We start from the raw sequence: 19,872 nt of genomic DNA on the forward strand, positions 1-19,872 counted from the left end.
ATTAGAGTGCCTCGAGGTGTTTTGGTAGCTCCAAAGCCCTTCCAGGGCTGGTGTGCATCTGTGTAATGGTCACTTCATGAAGATCAGGATGGGTGTTGCTGGCATACTTTTGTCTAGGAGGGGGCAAAACCCCCTGTGACTCTGAATTTCAGCCCCTTCCCTCCCTACTAGCCATTTTCCCGGTCTCTCAGCTTTCCCAGGAAGCAGCTTTGGGATCCAACAGCAGTGTTTCTTACTTAAAAACAATCCCAGGGAAAGGGGAAAAAAAAAAAACAACAAACCCTCAGGTCATTTTGTTTAGCGTTGCCACAAGGTTTTGGCTAAAAATTAAGCTAAATCTTCAACCCTAATTAGTTTTCCTTTGCTTTGCTTGCTGTCACATGTGGTCTGTGTGTGTATTTGTCCAGATTATATTTTTTTCCTGAGCTGGTGTCTCCTGCACTGTGTGGGATGGGTGTGCTGGCCAAGGGGCAGGTGGATGAGAACAGTGCTAAAGCTTCCTGTTATTCCCAGCTGCTCCCACCTGCCCCTGGGGCAAAGCATCCCCAGTTCTTACCCCAAAATGTTTTGCATCCCTCTCCCGCTGCTGTGGGACCGTCACTCTGCACCCTTGGCACTTTCTGTGCAAGCCCTGAGCAGGATCCGGCCATGTCCAAGGTGTTGGTGTCCCCAAACCAGGGATGCTTTGTCCCCAGGGATGTTTGTCCCCAAGCCTGCCCCCACCAAAACTTTCCTTCCCCGTTCCCAGCTGTGCTGGGTGAGGGGAAAAACCAAATAAAGCTGCAAGATTTGGGTGAAGGATTGGGCTGATTTACACCAGTCAGGAGCTGGCCCTTTGTTTTATCCTGGGAGGAAGGAGAGACGTTTGCATCCCGAAGTGGGGATGCAGCAGCATCTGTATCCCCGGGTTTCCCCCTAAATTTCAGCGTGGAGGGAGCAGTTAAACCCCAGCTGAGCCGGCGGAGCGCTGTGGAAGAAGGGGGCTGGCTCAAGCTGCCTCCTCTCCCGAAAAGCTCTGCTGAATCAAAGGGGAGAGCGGAGCACGGGGTTGGTTGCTTTTAATTTTCTAAACCCCAGGGTGGCCCCCAGCCAAGGCCTCCTGGCGATGGAGGGGATAAAGTTCCCCGAGCCACGGCGAGCCTCCGTTCACTCGCCAGTGCTCTGAACTTTGCGTTTAGGTTTGCATGGCTGCATCCACGCCGGACCCCCGCCGGCCAGTGCTTTAGGCCCCGCTTAGCAAGGCCCCGCTTCTCCAGAGCCCCCTGCCCAGCTGAGCCGCTAGGTGCCTTCCAAGGAGGTGGCCGACTGGAAGAAGGTAACTTTTGTTTTGGTCTCTTTTCCTCTTTTCCCACCCCTTTTTATTTTTTTTTTTGTTGTTGTTGTTTCTTCTTCAGACTTGGCGTGGTGGGGGGGAAGCTGGGTTCAAACTGCGGAACTGATTGCTCCAGGTTGTAAAGGCGACTCCTGTTTGCTTAGGGAGGGGCAAATCCTGCTCTGGGGGGTGCAGAACCCCCCTCCCCAAATCCCAGCTCTGCCCTTCAGCAGGGTTTCACCTCCAGCTTTGCTTTTCCTGGGGGATGCTCCTTCCCCCAGTGCCACAGGAGCAGAGGTTGTAGGGTGCTCTGCCTTGGATTCCCCCAGCACTGCTTCCCACACCGATGGATGGCTGTGTCAGCAGATTTTGCTGTGATCCTGCAAACTTTTCCCCTTTCCTGGCTCCTGGGGGTTGTGAGCAGCAGGTGCTGCTGCCTTTGCTTTGAAACGAAGAACCAAGAACGGGGGGCAGGAGCCTAAAAATAATCTTATAGAGCCTCCTTGGCTTAAATGTTTAAGCTGTCTTTGCTTTTAAAATGCAAAAAAAGGCGCTTTTTTCTTGCCTTTCTGGTGAGTTTGTTTATGATCTCTGCAGTGGATTTATTATCTGCAAGCTCCAGCTCTGCAAAGGGAAGGGGTTTGTGAAGCGCTGGAGCAGCTCCACGGCTCTCTCCGGGTGGTGGAAGTCGAGGTGCTGGAGGGATTTAGAGGGGACAGGGGGGCGGAGGAGCCGGAGGCGGGGTGGGGGGAGTGGGGACGGGACTTGGATCAGCTGAGAACCAGCCGGAGCTGGGAGGAGGGAGGAAAATGTCACAATGGGATGAAACACTTCCTCCGGACCCTTCCCTGCCCCCGGGGCTTTCCCAATGGGATAAGGAGAGCTGTGGGCGAGTTCACCACATATCCACTCGTCAGTGCAATGAGTTCAGCGTTCTCAGTCCCCTGGGGCTGTGCCTGTCCCCGGGTGGGAGGGGGTGGGGGGGAGGGAAGGGTGGAGAGCGGCTTCCCGGAGGCCCCAGCATCCAGGAGGGTCCAGGGTGTGTGTGGGCTCCTTGTCACTTGTGTTTGGAGAACTTGGAGACAGCTCCACTTTTCCAGAGAGTCTTCAAAAAGCAAGGGCTGGCTGGGGCATCTTTGATGCTTGGAGGATTCCAGAGTCACTGGTGGAGGGAAAAAATGGGACCAGCTGTCCCCTTGTCCCTCCCTGAGCTGAGTAAAAGTGGCTGCAAACCAACCTTTCCCATCTCGTTTTTGGGACTGGAACACTGAGTTTAGTGGAGTTTGGGGCTGGGGTTGGCTGGCTTGGTTTGTGCCAGTGACAGATCAGGTTTTACCTTTCCAAGCATCATCTGCAGCTGCTAAATCCACCTTCGGGAAGCCCGTCCTCTTTTTTGAAGTTCTCCAAAGCCATCCCTGTGCCACCCAGCTTTGCAGGTCCCAGCGCGGTTCCTGGATGGCAATTGAATTAGAGGAGGTCTTGCTTAAACAGCCCCCCCCTTCTTCCCCCGGCCCAAGGGCTCCCTGAGCAATTGTGAAATGAGATCTTTATCATTTTTATTAAAAGCTGTACACAAGGCATCATCATTAGGCTGGATGGGAGGAGGGAAGAGGGGTAATTCCCTTATGGCTCCCTTCTTCCCCTCCCAGTTTAATTCATAGTGGTGGGATGCAAAAGCTCCCCAGAGAGTGATGGATAGTGGGAAATGAAGAATATGAAGGAGCTTTATTGAGCCCATCAATCTCGGGCGAGGCTGCTGCGATCAAAGGCCCAGCCTGTTTCGGCAGGGGTTACGGAGAGGAGCAAAGAGATCAGGTTTCGGGGAAACCCGGGGCATGGGGGGGCTGCAAAGCCAGCGAGCTCCTGGCTCAGCCCCGGCCGGAGGAGCCGGCGCCCGCCGAGCTGGGTGGAGAGCCGGGGCCCTGCCCTGGCTGGGGATGCTGATCCTGCTGAGCTTTTGGCACACCTGCCCCTCTCCTGGGACACCGGGATTTGCAGCCCAAGCAGGAATCACAGGATGGTTTGGGTTGGAATGGATCTTAAGGGTCATCTAGTCCAACCCCCTGCCGTGGGCAGGGACACCTTCCACTATCCCACATTGCTCCAAGCCCCGTCCAACCTGGCCTTGGACACTTCCAGAGATGGGGCAGCCACAGCTTCTCTGGGCAATTTGTGTCAGTAAAGAGGGAGTTAACACTTCCCTGTTCCATGTGAGGCTGAAAGCCCTCATGGAATGCTTCTCCCCAGCCAAAATGCCTGCCCACAGTGAGGTCTCCCCTCCAGCACCTGGCAATAAGAGACCCCCTGGTGTCCGGGCTTGGATATCCCTGTGTGTCCCTGTGTCACACCATCATTGGCTGATGGTGTCCAGTAGACAGGTTGGAGGCTCTGAAGCACCTCCTGGTTTCTCCAGACCTTTCACAAATGGTGACCAAGATGCTGCCACCCTGCTTGGTAGACCACAAAAGGAGACCATCTCCTGGAACAGGACAGCACCCATCTCGTGAGGATCAGTGGGCAGGACTGGAGGACTTTAAGATCACCTGGTGCAGGGACACTGTTGACTCATCTTGGTCCCAAACCCAGACAGGAATGGGCAGCAGAGCCCTGAGATCCAGGTGTGTGTGATACTCCAAGCAGGATGTTTTGGAAGGGGACATGACACACAACCCAAGGAGATTGTCAGTTCAGTCTTGAGATACTGCTGCCTGCCTACTGAGAGTTGTGTGCACCAGGCGTCTCATGGAGCCTTTTTCTCCATCCCTTCCTGCTTTTCTCTGGCCTCCATGTCCCCAAGTGGCTGCAAATCCAGGCACTGGCAAGGTGGCATCAGTGGTGGATCACAGTGATAATGCTGCCTGGCTGGGCAGGTAGGAAGGTGCATCTTGTCCTTGCTCATTGTCCTTTTTTGGGTGATGCCAGGGGGAGGAGATGGGGGTACAAACAACCCCAGGGTGGCTTTTGGAGCTGATTCTTTAGCCTGATGCTGCATTCTCAAGATGCTGTCCCATTCCAAGGCTGGCATGTCTTACTTTACTTGTCCAAATCCCATCCCCAGCTTCCAAACCCTGCCAGCCTTTGGTGACCCCACAGGAGGGGAATGGGGCTTCCAGACCTGTGTGTGCACTGCTGTGAACTTTACAGGCTCCTTCTACCTTTTTACGGAGTGCTGCATTCCTGGGAGGTGAGGTCAGAGCTGCTTCCCTGCACAGGCGAAACCAAGGGAAGGCTGGAGAGTCGATTCCTTGAGGCTGGAACACTCGGGGTCAAGGATGGGGGCTGGGATCCATCTGAGTTGGATGCTTCCATGGGACGGTGGTGGCACCTGGATTTGCAGCAAAAGGTGGAGTGGGAGGATCTTCTTTCTGGCTGAGTTTTGGTGCTCTGGGAAGGGAGGTGAAGATCCCATCCTGACATAGAGGGAGCCCCTGGAGAACCTGGCTGGGTATGTGATGTCCATCCAGCCATGGTGAGGAGGTGACAAATGCCACTTGTCTATCCAGAGCCAGGGCTGCCTGCAGGGCTGCAACCCTGATCTGGGGAATCTCTTTGAAGCTGTGCTGGATCCATCACAGTCTGTGGTGAACACCAGCTGTACAAACAACAGCCCAGAGCAAATCTGCTGGCTCAGTCATCCATCTCCCGACCCATCCTGCCGAGGAGCCCTGTGGGAGTTCGGTGACATCCCCGAGCTGTGGGATGGGGTGTCCCAAGGTCCTGGGCTGTTCCCAGGGCTTGAAGGCTGCACCAAGCATCGCTGCCTGGCATTTGGAGACATCTTTGGGCACTGCCTCTCTGACAGCAGTGGTAAATTGAGGCATGTTGCAGCTTGTGCGGTGTAGCTCTGGGACAGCAGTGGAGGGTGTGGGGCTGTCCTGGCCAAAATCATCAAAAAATAATTGGGAGAAGGAGAAATGAGAACCTGTTGGGTCTGGCACCACGGCAAATCCTCTTTCCTTTTTATTGCTGCAAAGGGAGAGGGGCTGGGGGGAGGCTGAATGTCATGTGGAGCATCTGGTGGCACGGAGGGACACTGGGGACACAGATCCTGCAGTTCCCCAGCCGTGGTGAGATCTCATTCCCCTTTCATCAGCCGAGCCCAAAACTTGACCCTTGCACTGGTTTTCAAGTCGTTGGCGTAAAAACTGTTAAACAACCCAAACAAAGGCTCCAAGTCTATCAGCGTCCCGCGGCGGGCGGGGAGCGGCCGCGATGATTAGGTGTGCCCCGAGCACTCGGGATGTGCGGCGGGGGAGGGAGTTCATCCCTTAGCCCTCCTCTGAGTCCAGATAAAAGCTGGATCCTTGGGGGCGCAGCTGGATTTTGAAAGCTCCCGGTTCCTCCCCCGGCTGCGGGAGTGACCCAAGAAGATAAAGCCCCTTGGCTCGACGCCTCCATCCTGCATTTCCAAGCGCCCAGGAGGGCCCACCTTGAGCAAACCCTGTCACCTTCTGCCTCTGCTGCCTCTCACCATCTCTCTGCAGCCCACGGAGGGAGGAAGGAGACGGCCATGGCAGCCAACGGCTCCGGTGGGATGCACGATGCTCTCCTGGACAGCAGCCTCCTCAGCGATGACGACCTCGTTTCCAACTGGTACATCTACGAAACCATGGAGCCGGCCGTGCCACAGGATGAGTAAGTGTCCAGCCCCACTGGCAGGTGCCACGTGTCCCTGTGTCCCCGCTGGGACAGGGCAACCTCCTCCCAGCTGCTCTATCCCCTTTCCACAGAGCAATATTCCCACAGCAGCAGGGCCAGGATTTGTGCCCGGGTGAGTTGATTTAAGAGGCTCCTTTTGGCCCCTTAAATTGCTTCATTTCTTTCAAGTACCCCTGGCAAAGTCTGGAGTAAATCCTGCGGAGGGAATCTCTGCTGGTTACCCTCCCTTTTCATCAACCTTCCCCAAAATTCAAAGTGCATGGGGTTCACCTGCTGCCCTGACCCTCTTGAAGCTCCCAGAGACTTTTCTGGCTGCTCCTGACTCCCAGAATCATCTGGGTTTGGAGCCATCCTCATGACACAGCCTTAATCCCATCCCAGTTCTCTGCCAGCATCCATGCAGATTTTGGCTGGGAGTGAAGAGAGTTGGCAGCACAGCCCAATCTACTTGGACGCTCCAACAGGTTCCTGCAAGGCACAGTGACCCTGAATAGGTTTTCCTACCTCCAAAATAGGGCTGAGCATCTCTGGGCTTGTGTGGATGTCCTCTCCCTCTCCCTTTGAATTAGCGTATCCATGGGTTTGGTAAAGCCTATTCCCTCCCCATCCATGATGACCCACTATGTTAACTCTGTGTATTCCAAAGGGCAGTGCTATGTTTCCTGCAGGGATGGGACCCCAGGGCCCAACCTTGCAGTGAAGACCCAGGACTTTGTGCCCTTCTCAAGGACAAGGGAACTCCCGAAGGGAGGGGAAACTGAGGCATGGAGCAGCAGGGCAATTTATCCAACATGTCCCCAAGGCTCAAAGCCAGGCATCCCAAGGCCCATCTATCGGGATCTATTGTCCCTCTGTTGACTTAGTCCTCCACGGGTGGGTCCACCCCTCAAATCACTGATACCTAATCCTGAGGATAACCAGGAGGGTATCCCAGCAGTGACCAGCCCAAAAGGTTCCTTCTCATCCCTTATCCTTCTCATTGTTAAACAGCCTTTGAAATCTCCTTGCCCAGCCTTGGTTTCCCCAGGGGAAGCCCCACCTGTGTGGCCTCCACCTTCACTAGAATCTTTCTAGGGATATTTTTGGGGTGTCCCCTAAACCGTGGTCAGCAAAGGGATGGAGGCAGTGCTGGGGAATTTGCCCACCTGATGGCTTCTGGATGCTCTGGATTTTGATGCTGAAGCCTTGGTGATATCAAAAAGGTGTTTGGTGTCCCTGTGCTCTCAATCGTGCTAGGTGGATTTCCTAAGCCTGGATATTTTTGGATAGTGGGAATTTTCTGGTCTATCCAAGGCCAGTCACTGGCAGCTGGTCCTATAAAGCCTTTTTTCTGGCAGGTTGGTGACAGCCTTGGACATATGATGCCTGGAAAATCCCAATTTCTCTATCAGACCCTTCCTTGCAGGCTTGCTCATGGGAGCTCCCATCTCTGCCCATCCCATTGGAGCTGTGGGGTCTGGGAGGGCAGAAGGGTTTGGGAGGGGTCCTTCCCCGTAAGTTATGGGGTTCAGGAGGTTCCCACATGCGAGTTATGAGGCTTAGGGGGGGCTCAGCTCTTCAGCACAGGATCTGCTGCCCGGTGTTAGGTGAGAGTGTCTGGGCACACTCATGCCTGGCCTTGGGGAGAGGAGGAGGGCTGTGCCAAAGCAGAGATTAAGGGATGTAACAGAGGCCAGGGAATCAATAAATAAAACCACGTCTGCTCTGCTGGCCTTGGCTGAGGGGGTGAAGCTCTGGGACCCCAGGCAGCCATCTCCTCCATCATCCCAAGCTGTGGGACGGGTCCCTTTCCCATGGGAAAAGCATCAAAGCATCCTACAAGCAGCCTCCCAGCTGGAGTGCAGTGCCTTAGGTAGGAAGAAGTGCTGCATTCCCTGAGAAGCCAGAGGCAGAAGGGATATGGGTGTAAAAGAGGCGAAGGCAGGGTTTCATCCTGGTATGTGCAGGAGATCACCCAGTCCCTCTGGGGCTCAACTGAGGGCCATTGCTGGGGGTTATCTCTCCCTCTTGGTCATAAAATCACCTCATGAGGGTGACTTCATCCCTGGTTACTGAGGGCTGTGTAACCCAGCACTCGGGAGGTTTATTCCAGACGGACATGCTGTGTATGTGACCGTCACCCCAGCACCTTTGCTTTTTGCTTTTGGGGCTAAAAACAACCACAGATGATTTTTCCCCTGCTCTTTCTAGCATGTTTCCTGGCGTAATCCCAGACTGTGACCCCACTGTTTCTCCCAGGATGTATCACATCTGCATGGCACCCATCTCTGTAAGTACCTGAGCAGTACCATGGGGTGAGTTATCTGCCCCAACATCCTGTTTGCTGTCCCCCAGTTTGTGTCATGCCCTCCCAAATATCACGACTGAGCTCTGCAGCTGGAGCTAGGATGCTCTTGGACAGGACTCACACCTCTCTCCAGACCTTTTTCTGTGCCTGTAGTCAATGGAAGGCTTTGATTTATGGTTGGACTTCATGATATTGGGTGTCTTTTCCAATCCAAATCATTCCATAGTTGTATGATTCCCTTTTATTTTTTTCCCAGTATGTTCCCTCTGCGACATTTAAAGCCTCTAAACTCCTCCAAGCAGGTTGAGAAGTGCCTGTCCCTGCCTCAGCCAAGGGTGGGTTTAGGGTGAAGGGTGGAAATGGTGTCTCCATGGAGGCTTCCATCACACAGTGCCATGCCCCAGACTTCCCCTCCACGTATTTTCTGCTCCCTTGGTTGTGTTTCTGGCAGCTGGCCGTGCTCCTGGGCTTGTCCTTGCTGGTGAAGCGCAGGCGTCTCCACCAGAGCTGCTGGAACGGTGTCCCAGGACTGCTCAGGTACCTTGGCCCTGCGCCCCAGCCCTCAGGGTCCCTGCTACCGTGCAGCCAAAGGGGTGGTGGGAGGAGATAAACCAGCTTGGAGGGGGGGACAGAGTGCCCACAATCTGGTGTCAGGCTCATTCCTTCCTTGGCTTGCAGCCCAGCCAACTTTCTGGAAGAGGAAGGCAACCAAGGGCTGGTGGCCGCGGTGTTTGGCATCCTCTTCTCCTCCCTGTGCGTGCTGGTCTTGGACAGGGACCCTCTGCCACTCATCTCCCACTCCTCCCAGAGCAGCCGGGGTAAGGCCAGCACCCTCCTGGCCCGTGGGCACCGCACCCCTCCTCACCCAAGCCCAGGGGACACCCTGAGCACCGTTCACTCTGGTCTGTACTGACAGCGCTGCCTTCTCTCGCATGTTTTGCTCTCCCTTCCCTCTTCCCATCATCCCACCATCTAGAGTACTGGAAGATCATGGCTTTGCTCTACTACCCAGCCTTCTACTACCCCCTGATCGCCTGTGCCACCGTCCGGCACAGGCTCAGCTACCTCGTGGGCTGCCTGCTCTCCTGGTGCCACTGCGCGGTCCACATCTGGCAGAAGGTGGATTGTCCCCAGTCACCAAAGGTGTGTGTCCCACCTCCTGGAGAAGGAGCAGAGAGGTGGCCAAAGCCTGGAGGTGGCTTTCTCACAACCTCCTGGAAGTGACACCGTGGTGTCACCTGCCCAGGGTGGGATCCCTGGGCTGGGGTGGTGCCGTGTGACGTCTGTGCTTCCCCCCAGATATACAGGTACTACTCCACACTCTCATACGTCCCCATCATCCTCTGCCTCGTCCTCTTAAGCCTTTGGTATCCAGCCCTGCTCATCAGGAGCTTCACTGTCCAGGAGGAGGCCTTGGATAAGGAGGTAACGAAGATCCACAGGGAAACTCAGGGAGAACCCCTGGAGGGACCAACATGGTTTTGGGGACTTTCCTGCCCCACTGCCTTGGGGATCAGGAGGTCTGGGGTGCTCCCAGTGCACGTGTTCCCCACTTTGCTCAGGCACTGGAAGTGACTCTGTTTATATCACTGGATTTGAAGAGGGAGTGAAAAATCCATCTTTGGAGTAAACTCCTTAGTACAAGAGGCTTAAGGCATCAATGCCTCCCCTTCAGGCTGGGACTGGGGTTGCCTTGTTTTCCCAGCAGGCTGGATAATCCCTGGCCCTTTGAGAAATGCTGGGGCTTTGTTGGGAAGAGAGGAGGAAAAACCTACTTCAAAACAAAGAAAAAAGCCAGCCCAAGTGTGGACTGAAGTGACCCCCAGGCACTTAACTGGGAGCTGGCTGATGGGCAGGAGAGATTTCAGCCGTCCTACCGGTGTGTCTGGTTTTTTTGGGCTGCTTTGTTGGTGAGAACAAGGCAGGTTTGTTTCCACCTTTGCTGCACCAGAAGATTTGCTGCCCGTGTCGTTCCAACACATTCCTTATCAAAACGAGGGCTGGAAAGCCATCACCTGCATCTCATACAGAGATGCCAGTGATGGCTGGGTGGCCAGGGGTAGTAGAGCAAGGAGATGGATGCTAGAGGGGATGCAGATGCTCTGCCCCCCACCCAGATCAGAGTTCCTATGCTGAAATCAGGCAACTTATGGCTGCTTTCCTTAAGGTTACAGGGACAGGGTATTACAAGAAGTACCTAAAGGCTGTCCTATCCAAACGCCCTCGGAAGGGAAGGTAAGGATGGCACCTTCCCATGGCACTGCCTGTTCAGCGAGCACCTGTGCCAGCCCTGCAGTGGGACAGAGAGGCTCCCTGTCCCAAAGGACGTGCTCTTCACCCTGTCCTTCCCCCCCCAGCTCCACGAAGATAGAAGAGAGCCTGCTCTCAAGGATCCAGACGTATTTATGCTCCTACATCTACACTCCTGAGGAAGGTGGGCTGGGGGCTGCTCTCCTGGCCACAGCAGCAGCTCAGCAGACAGGCTGCCTGCCCTTCCCCAGGGACAGCAAATGCCTTTCTTGGCTCCTGCCCTGAAGCATCTGTGCCACGGCAGCTGCCACGCACCACACGTGCGATGCCTTGGCTCAGCACAAACCGTTTGGGGTGGGGACATGGACCCCTCACACCCCCTGGGGACGTGGGTGGGCTGAGGCAGTGAGGTTCAGGCATGGATTGTGCCAATAGCACAGAATCATGGAATGATTTGGGTTGGAAGGGACCTCAAAGACCGTCCAGTCCTGGATGGGCAGGGTTGGGCAGGGACATCTTCCACTATCCCAGGTTGCTCCAAGTCCTGTCCAACCTGGCCTTGGACACTTCCAGGGGTGGGGCAACCTGTGCCAGGTCCTCACCATCCTCACAGGGAAGAATGTAAATGGCCTGGTTCTTGATAATGCTGTGACAAGGGAATAAAATCAGCAATAAGTGGATTAAATCCCTAATAGAGCAGGAATGGGGAGCTGTGCCTTGCTGTCTCTCCTATGGAAGAAGCAGAGAGTGTCCCAGGAGGTGCCAACCCAGGGACCATGGCACCCAGCTGCTGGCATTTGGCGCTGTGGGCACAAAAGTTTTCATGGAAAAGGAGGATGGACCCATACAGCCAAAGTACAGGGAAGCCACTGCCAGCTATGTATCCACACAGGAAATCCAGACTAATATTAACCATCCTGTTTCAGTGCTTTCCCTGGGGTGTTTGCTTTGGCCACTGGGTTGGGTGGACCTGCAGCCTTCTCCCTTCTTCCCCCATGATCCCACATCCTGGCTCCTGTCTGATTCTGCCTTACAGGTTTCCGGATCCCCCTGAAGCTCGTCGTGTCCATAACCATGGCTGTGATCGCCGTCTACCAGGTGATGCTGGTGATTAAATGCCAAGCAGAGCCCCTTTCTTCCCTGCCTCCTGGCCATGTCCTCTCGAGGCAGAGGAGCCCAGAGGTCGCTGCCATGCCACAGTTTTGGCTATGGGAATAGTATTAACGTGCCTCAAGGAATTACCATCCCCTGGCTGAGCCGCAGCAACCGGCCATGTGCTTCCAGGGCTCAGCCAGCCCTAAGTCTTTAAGCCAAGGTGATGGCTCGGCAGGGGGATGCCGTGACCCGGGGCTCACGTGTCACCGCTCCTTCACAGGTCGCCCTGCTGCTCCTGGTATCCTTCGTTCCCACCATCCAGATCGTGCGGGCGGGAATGACGAAGGACGTCGTGGTGTTGTTGGTCCAGTTTGGCTTGGTGCCCTCAGACAACCCAGCTGTCCCAGGGGACATGGAGAAGGAGCTCAACATTGTCAAGCACTACCTGTGGTCGCTGGAAGGTGGGTTCCCAAGCCAGGCCCCGCATCCATAGGTGCTTTCTGGAGGATTTCAGAACTTACCGGAGGGGTTCCTGATCCAGAGGGTGGGCGGTGACAAGGCAGCTTCCAGAGGGACTTCAGAGCCAGCTGCCAGAGCCACAGACATGAAAGGTGGTGGTGTGAGCCTGGTGCTGTGCCAGCTCTGAGCAGCCACTGCGTGCCAAGGCGGGCAGAGCCGGCAGGGAGAGCCAGCAGGGCCGCACTGCAGATGCTGCCCCTCGGCTGCAGGCTTTGATATGTGCTGGAATCGAGCAGATGGCCCCCGGCCCCCTGGATAATTGAAAGCCTGGAATGGGGGTAGCAGGGGATGCCCCTCCCTCCATGGCACTACCTTGGGGTACCACCAACCGCAGGAACGCTTTTTATTCTTCCTGAATCACCAAGCCTCTCTCATCATGGTTTTTTTTTCCCCCCTGACATCTCCATCCCTCCTACCAGACTTCCTTGCCCCCTGTTGCTTTCCTCCCAGCGTCCACTTTTCTGAGAGCACCTTCCCAGGCTCTCTCCATCACACCACCTGCTTATCACAGCTTGCTCCAATGCCTTTTCCTGCGCTGGGCCAGCCTAACTGCTTGGATTTCCCTTGACAGCTTGTCTTTCCCTTTCCCTGTCTCATCACTTCACACGTGGGAGATGGAGATCCCTGTATTGCGATGGAGGGAGGGAGGGAGGACACTGAGGCATGGTGCCATGCAACCCCATAACTCAGTTTGCTCCTTAGATGCCTTTTCCAGTAAAATCCCATTCCTGGGGCTGGCCATAGGCTGGCTGATCCAGCCTTTCCCTCTGCCCCTCTGCAGTGTGCTACATCTGCTCGCTGGTGCTGTGCTGCCTCCTGACCTGCGCCATGCTCCTGAGGACGCTGGTGATGCACAGGTACGGATGGCATCTCCCTGCTCCCTCGGCTTTGCCCTTGCCACCGAGCTGGGATGCAGCTGGACTCTCTCCCCAGGAATAACCTGAAGGCCCTTTACCAAGGGGCTGTGCTGGACGTGTTCTACAAAGCCCACATCCTCCGCCCGTCCCGACAAGCCGTTGTCTGCTGGATGAGCTTCGCCGGCTTCCAGGCAGCTTTCGCCTGCTTGGGTAAAGGATATTGGGGGCAGAAGGGGTTGGATGGGTGGTGGATCCCCACCTTGAACGTTCTACCCTCTCTTCCCCCTTTCTCACCCCATTTTGCAGAGGGATGGCTGTGAGGCTTTTGTTCCCCTTTCCCCAAACACAATCTGTCCTTCTGCGGGAAGGACCATGCTGAACACCAAATGGTCAGGAATTAAAATAGGAGCGGGTGGGGGGGGGGGCAGGGTGTGTGATGATGATTCATTTTGGCTCAAGCCCAAATATTTTGATTCGAGAAGCTGTCGCAGAATCTCGTGCAAAGGACTGTCTGTCTCCCCTGGTCCTGATCATTCTGGGTGTTCCTCGCTGTGCATCTTCCCTGTCACAGCCTGCATGTCCCTGCCTGGGAGGGAGAGGCCACCCCAGGGAGGGGTGGAGGACGTCAAACAGGGTGTAAATCTTTACCCCATCACGGTTTGGAGACATTTTAAGGCCTCTCTGCCCCCTGGGAGGTGACTCTGGTCATTGTCTGCCAACAACCAACTGTATCAGCACCCCGAGGTCATGCAGGGGAGTCAGGCTGAGGGTCCAGAGGCATGATGGAAGGACAGGAGTGACCATCCCTTGGGAAAGCAGACCTGTTTTGCAGGCAGACTGCAGAGCTTAGTGTGGAGTTGGGAGCTGGGGAGCCCCCCAGGAGCTCCTTGCACCAGCTTTCCACAAGCCACCCAGCACTTGGTGTATCCCTGACAGAGCTGGATCTCACCTCCTTCTTAAAACTCTTGGATTTCAAGTGATTAAAGTAAAGCAGGGGCGGTGAAGCATCAGCTTGAGCACAAGGAACCACAGTCGCTGCTGATCTTGGTGTGATTTATGATTAGAAATCAGAGCTCAGGCTGGATTTTATGATGAGATATCATAGTTGCGGCCCCGAGTGATGGCTCTTCTCAGCGGGGATAATGTGGGGAGTGATAAGAAAGACTGAACTTGTAATTAAATCCTGTGCAAAGCATCGTGTTCGGAGTGGGGGAGGCAGGTGAGGATCTCACGGGCGTTTTATGGGATTAAAATGAACAGCATGTTCAGCAATGAGCATGGATCTGGGGAATAGGAGCAAAAATGAGAACCGCTTCTCCCTCCTCCCCCTCCATGGTTCCTCTCTCTCTCTGTCTCCCTCCCAGGTCTCCTCATCCAGCAAGTGATCTTCTTCTGCTGCTCGGTGGCGTTTGCCTTCCTTGTTGTCATCCCACTCCAGTACGGCACGAGCACCCCCCTCTTCACAATCATCCAGAACATGTGGTGAGTGCTCCTAGCCCTTGGGAAGGGTGTGCTTTGGGGTGCTCTGCTGTGGGCTCTTCCATCTTTGCTGGATGTTTCCGCTGCCTGAGATGGTGTCTCGTGCTTGGGACCCTCCTGGTGTCCAACCTGCCTCTTCCCTCCCACCCAGGCCCTTCTGGTTGACCCTGGTGGTTGCCGTCATTGTGCAGCATTTGGCAGCTCACTACCAGTTCCTGGAGCAGCATCCCCTGCGGAAGGAGCTCACCAACAGGTATGGGGACATGGGGAGCCTTCAGGGCAGAGCTCACCCTCCCGAGGTCCAGGACTTGTGTTAAGTTTACACATGTCCCTGCTGTGGAGTCCACTGGGTCGTGAGCTCAAGGCAATTTGAGGCTGGATGCTCCCAGAGAAGTTTCTTCAGATGCTTGAAAGGGCCACAGTCCATTTACAGCCTTGATTTTGGTGGGGGGGAAACAGTGAGGTCTGCGCTCTGCCCTGTCACCTCCATTTGCAAGTCAGAGGAAGTCCAGATCCCTCAGGATCAGCTGGACCAGCTCAGTCCTGGCAGCAGATGAGGTCACACGCAGTGTCACAGCCCAGAATGTGCCTTATGCTGGAGGCTGGGGTGGCAGATGGATCTAAGTGTCCTGCTCCATCCACCAAAGGCGCTTCCACCACCTCCACCACTCCCCCGGCACAGCAGGGAGGCCGCTGTAGGCTCTTCTGGCCTCCATGGGGAGCTGGTGCCCTCCCTCCCAAACCTTTGCCTGGTTTCTATGTCTCTGAGGAGAAAAGGAGACCCTGTGTGTGCTGGAGGCCAAGCTCTGCGGTCCTGACAGTGTTCTGAGAGCCTGCAAGGGTGTTTGCCTCTCCCCATGGGATGGAGACACCTCAGACAGAGATCATGTCTGCTGAGGAGGGAGGGAAGGGTGGGAGGCTTGTTTTGGCAGGTTCCTCCGGCAGGGAAGGGCTGTGCTTCCCATCCCGTGCTGTTTGTGTTCCGTGCTCTTCCTTCTCCACCCACAGGCGAGCCCTCTACATAGTCACCTACCTGCTCTTCCCCATCAACGTCCTGGTGGGTGTCCTGGCTGGGGTGTGGAGGATGGTCATTTCTGGCCTTTACAATGCCATCCACTTCTGCCAGCTGGACATCAGCCTGCTGAACCGGGGCGTGGAGGCCTTTGACCCAGGTAGGGCACGGAGAGGGTCCCCCTGCAGCCCCTCTGGGAACATGGGAGCCCTTCTCCCACCCCTGAGCTCCTGGGGGAGGTGGCTCCTGGGGCTCCTCTGTATCCTGGAGCTGCCAGGACTGGGAGTGGCTTCAAACCACTGCATTCAGAAATGGGAAAACTGGAGCAAGTGGCTTCTCCTGATGCCCGCTTGGTCCTGCTTTTCTATCCCAAAAAGTGGGTGATGCCCTTGCGGGTTTCACCAGTGACCAGACCTCATTTCCACAAGCAGCACACCCTCATCTCTCCTGCACTAAAGGCAGCAGGAAAGGGACCTCAGCCCTTCCCCTGCTTTCCCTGCTGGGATTTTGGGAGCAGAGTTCATCCCCAGCATTGAAGGCAGAGCAGCTCTGGCAGGGCAGAGCTGGAGCCTGGCAAACAACCCTCCCCTTTGCTCCAGGGTGGGAGGGGTGGGGAGAGGAAGGGGGGATCCTGCAAGTCTGGCCCCCCCCAGATGCATTGACTGTGGTCTGTGTCCCCCCAGGCTACCACACGTACTGCCACTATCTGAAAATCGAGGTCAGCCAGTCCCACCCGGTGATGAAAGCTTTCTGCTTGCTGCTTCTCCAGCCAGCCCGGCCAGAGCGGCCGGCGGCACCCCAGCCCAGCAACGTGGAAGAGGGTGAGGCCTTCCCACCTTCAACCAAGGGGGATGCACAGCCGTCAGCGTGGGGTGGCATCAGCGCCTCCTCTGCAGGTTTGCTGCTCCTCTGGAGGTGCTGGTGGTGTTTGGGGTAAAAGGGACCGTGGAGGGTCGTGGTTCCAGTGACCTCTCTACTTTCATGACAACTTTCCTTGAATTGTGGATGCCTCCATCACAGGAGTTGCTCCTGTGCGAGGGCAGGATGAGGCTTCCAGGGGTGTGGATGGAATCTTGGCAGCCCCAGTGAGAGGGAGCTGGGGCTGAGATCATAGAATCCCAAAATGGTTTGAGTTGGAAGGAACCTTAAAACTCTTCTTGTTCTACTCCCTGCCATGGGCAGGGACACCGTCCACTATCCCAGGTTGCTCCAAGCTCTGTCCAACCTGGCCTTGGACACTTCCAGGGGTGGGGCAGCCACAGCTTCCCTGGGCAACCTGGGCCAGGGCCTCCCCACTCATCTAACCCTTCCCTCTTGCAGTGGGAAGCCCCTCGTCCTGTGTCTGCACACCCTTGTCCCAAGTCCCTCTCCATCTCTCTTGGAACTTCTTTAGGTACTAAATAATTCCCCCCCCCATTGCCATGTCCTTCCAGGCATCCAGCTGATGCATCCCGAGAGGACGCCCCTGAGCAGGGCACGGACCAGGCGGAGCCGAGCCCGTTGGTGCTTGGCTTACACGCTCCTCAACAACCCCTCGCTGACGGCCTGCCGGAAAACCGCCCTCTCCGACCCCACGGCCAACGGCACCCAGCTCAGCCCCCCCAAACCCTGACCTCCAGAGAAGCCACCCACCTCTCTCTGCCTCCCATGCACGCTCCTGTCCCATCCCGTTCCTGTCTCCTGTTCCTGCACCGACAGGAGTTTTGGGCCCCCTCTCCAGCCTCCGGAGCCTTTCCAGTGGTGTTGGGGGCTGGTTTTTATCTCTAGGTCAATGCTGAGCCACTCCCAAGGCCCAGAGGTGGAGACAACTGGGTCCCCTCCAAGCCTGACCTGGAAGGAGATGAGCCAAGCTAAATCCTTCCGGCATCTCAGAGATATTTTAGGAGTCACTCCTGCAATGAGCCCACCCGTTCTCAACAGCTGCCTTTTCGACACGTGGCAAGGCAAGCAAAACCCCCAGTGCCAGGGCATAAGGAAAGAGGGAGAAGGTGTGTGGAGGGATCCTTAACCATCCTCAGCACAAGGAATTACCTGCATCTCAATGTGATCTCCTAGTGGAGAAGACCCCCACTGCCAACCCCATCCCCAGCTTCTCCCTTTCTGATCCTGGCTCCCTTTGGGCACTGGGACTTGCTTTTTTCCCCAGTTCTGTGAAGGATAAAATCCCATCTGCCCCTGTTCTGGGCTGTGAGGCTGCAGAGCTGTTTGTTTTCTGTCCTCCCCTGTCCTCTCACCCCCCCACCCCAGTGCCTCTTGTTGCCACCCCGTTTTGTTTAAAGCCAGCAGCTCCCAGGGCGGGTGTCCCTCCGAGCGAGACGAGCTTGAATCCGTAGAATCCAGTTTTACACCTCGCTTGGATGTGCTGAGTCGGGGAAGGTTAATAAATCACATACCTCATTCCTACGCTCGGGCTGTCCTTGGTCTCTTGGATGTTCCCAAATCAGGCAGGGGGGACCTAAGGATCATCATCATCCTGTCTCCAGGTGATGGTTTCGACTCACCTTGTCCAGCAGAGACTTTGTGGTAGATCTGCTTAACCAGGAGGTGACGGGATCAAATCTGTGATCCCACTTTAGGGCAGTTTGAGTGCAAAACTAATCCCTTTGCTTTCCCTTCATAACACTTGGCCCCTAAACTGCAGCTCCCACAAAGGATGGGAACTGAAACAGGGCAGTCCACGGCTAAAGTACCAAAGGGAGATGTGCAAGGTGTTGTTGTGTCACCTTTTCCTACACCTAAAATCCTTGAAATCCTGCCTTTTCTGGGCTGGAAGGATGCCTGTGGCAGCAGCAAGCAGAGCTCTTGGTAAGTTCTACTGGTGGCTCCTTCCCTCTCAACGCCATCACAAACACCTCAGCCTTGCTAAAGCAGCCTTTGCAGCCCACCCTGCACTGAGCAGGGCTACTGGACCATCCCCTTGCCCCAGGGACCTCCTTGGAAGGAGGCTTCCAAGGACCCTACTCCCTCTTACTGGGATGTTTGCATCCCCTCAGTGTGGTTTGGGGGTAGCGAGGCTGAGCCCAGTGCTTTGGGGTTTGCCTGGAGTGTCCCGAGATCTTCCCAGCAACACCTGGGTGGGAGCCATCCTTTTCCACGGCAGTCTGACCCCCATTCCTTTCCATCCCAGGGAAGACAGGGGGTCTGTGCCTTCACCTGCTGCCTGCAGGTGCCACCCGGTGTGCTGGGATGCTGGAAATGCTGTCGCATCCCCTGCCCACCAATCCAGGGTGGTTAAAGTAATCCCTTTTGATCACTGTCTGGCACGAGCACGATGTCACCTGACTGGGTGACAGCGGTGCCACCGGAGGCAGGTCTAGGCTAGTTTCTTTTTAAGACAGCAGGAGCCCAAGGTGCAATTCCTGCCACGTTCCCAGCTGTGGGATTCGTGGTGTGCGTGCCTGGTTTGCACGGCAGAGCGCGGGAGAGAGGGGTGCTGGGTGTCCGGGGTGTCCCTGAAGCACCTCTCCCTCACAACCCATCCCAACCCACCTCCAACCTCCCAGGCACTGAAGACAGCCTTGGTAATCCCGAAAATCTCTGTCAGCTCAGGGCGGCGGGTGGAGCTGGATTTCAGCATCTGTTTACACAGCCCTGCCCCAGGCGTCCTGGAGATGTCTTGGCTGGGGCCCTGGTGAGAGATGACAGCCCTGGGAGGAAGACGGGAGGTGGCCTCATGGATTTGCTTGTTTTCTTGGACATAAACAGTGCCCTTGTTGGGGGGGGACTGATCTTTTCTTCTTCGTGGTGGCTTCACACCTCATCTTTAAACCCCCAACACTGCCTTGGCTGTGGGGTAGCTCTGCCCCTGCACATCCACACCCCTCTCCACCCTACCCCTGAGCAGACGGTGAGGTGGTTCAGGGAGCTGATCCAGCTGCAAATGGCCCTTAAGGAAAAATTGTCCGTGTGGGGAATGGAAATTCAGGTCTGGCTTTGCAAACGGGAGGGACGGAGGGCTGTGTTACCCCGTGGTGGGCCCAGATGGTGATGCCAGGTGTGATGTCACCTGCAGCATCCAACCCAGGAATGCCATGGCATGGGGCCCTGTTTGTTAGGAATGACTGATGCTTAATATCACTAACAACTTGCCATGAAATCTATGAGTAAACCTGGCCAAGGTGGAGGAATTCACTTTTTTTGGTGGCAGAACACCAAAGCTGGTGGGAGCTGCAGCTCTGCGAGACAGGCTTGGCTTGGGACTGCTGAGAGCCTAAATTTCATTTTTTTATCCTTATGCCAGGCCCCAAACTCTGTTCCCAGCTGAGACTGCTGGAATAAACTCCTGTACCCCACTATTCCCAGGCAAGCTAGGAAGGGAGGATGTCAGCTGATGTCAAACTGATCTCAGACTGATTTTAAAAGTTGTATCCTATGAAACGAAACCAAAACTCTCATTGGGGCC

General features: G+C 55.7%; 1 protein-coding gene across 2 annotated transcripts; it reads left to right on the top strand.

Moving 5' to 3' along the window:
• The first annotated feature begins 1,269 nt into the window (after positions 1-1,269).
• STRA6 (signaling receptor and transporter of retinol STRA6) lies at positions 1,270-17,837 on the top strand. 2 transcript variants are annotated; one of them, XM_050309070.1, is made up of 18 exons: positions 1,270-1,315; positions 5,797-5,947; positions 8,162-8,240; positions 8,710-8,795; positions 8,937-9,076; positions 9,235-9,401; positions 9,558-9,683; positions 10,426-10,493; positions 10,616-10,692; positions 11,545-11,606; positions 11,884-12,064; positions 12,904-12,979; positions 13,056-13,189; positions 14,344-14,461; positions 14,610-14,711; positions 15,467-15,630; positions 16,154-16,366; positions 16,904-17,837. In XM_050309070.1, the coding sequence occupies exons 2-18, from the start codon at positions 5,823-5,825 to the stop codon at positions 17,080-17,082; spliced, it is 2,097 nt and encodes a 698-aa protein (XP_050165027.1). In that variant the 5' UTR covers positions 1,270-1,315; positions 5,797-5,822; the 3' UTR covers positions 17,083-17,837. The 2 variants fall into 2 exon arrangements, with proteins under 2 accessions (XP_050165027.1, XP_050165028.1); XM_050309071.1 differs by having other exon boundaries at positions 16,154-16,291.
• Positions 17,838-19,872: the final 2,035 nt, after the last annotated feature.

The sequence above is a fragment of the Myiozetetes cayanensis genome, unplaced genomic scaffold, assembly GCF_022539395.1.
Source record: "Myiozetetes cayanensis isolate MyiCay16 unplaced genomic scaffold, myiCay2020 scf14, whole genome shotgun sequence".
NCBI classification, from domain to species: domain Eukaryota; kingdom Metazoa; phylum Chordata; class Aves; order Passeriformes; family Tyrannidae; genus Myiozetetes; species Myiozetetes cayanensis.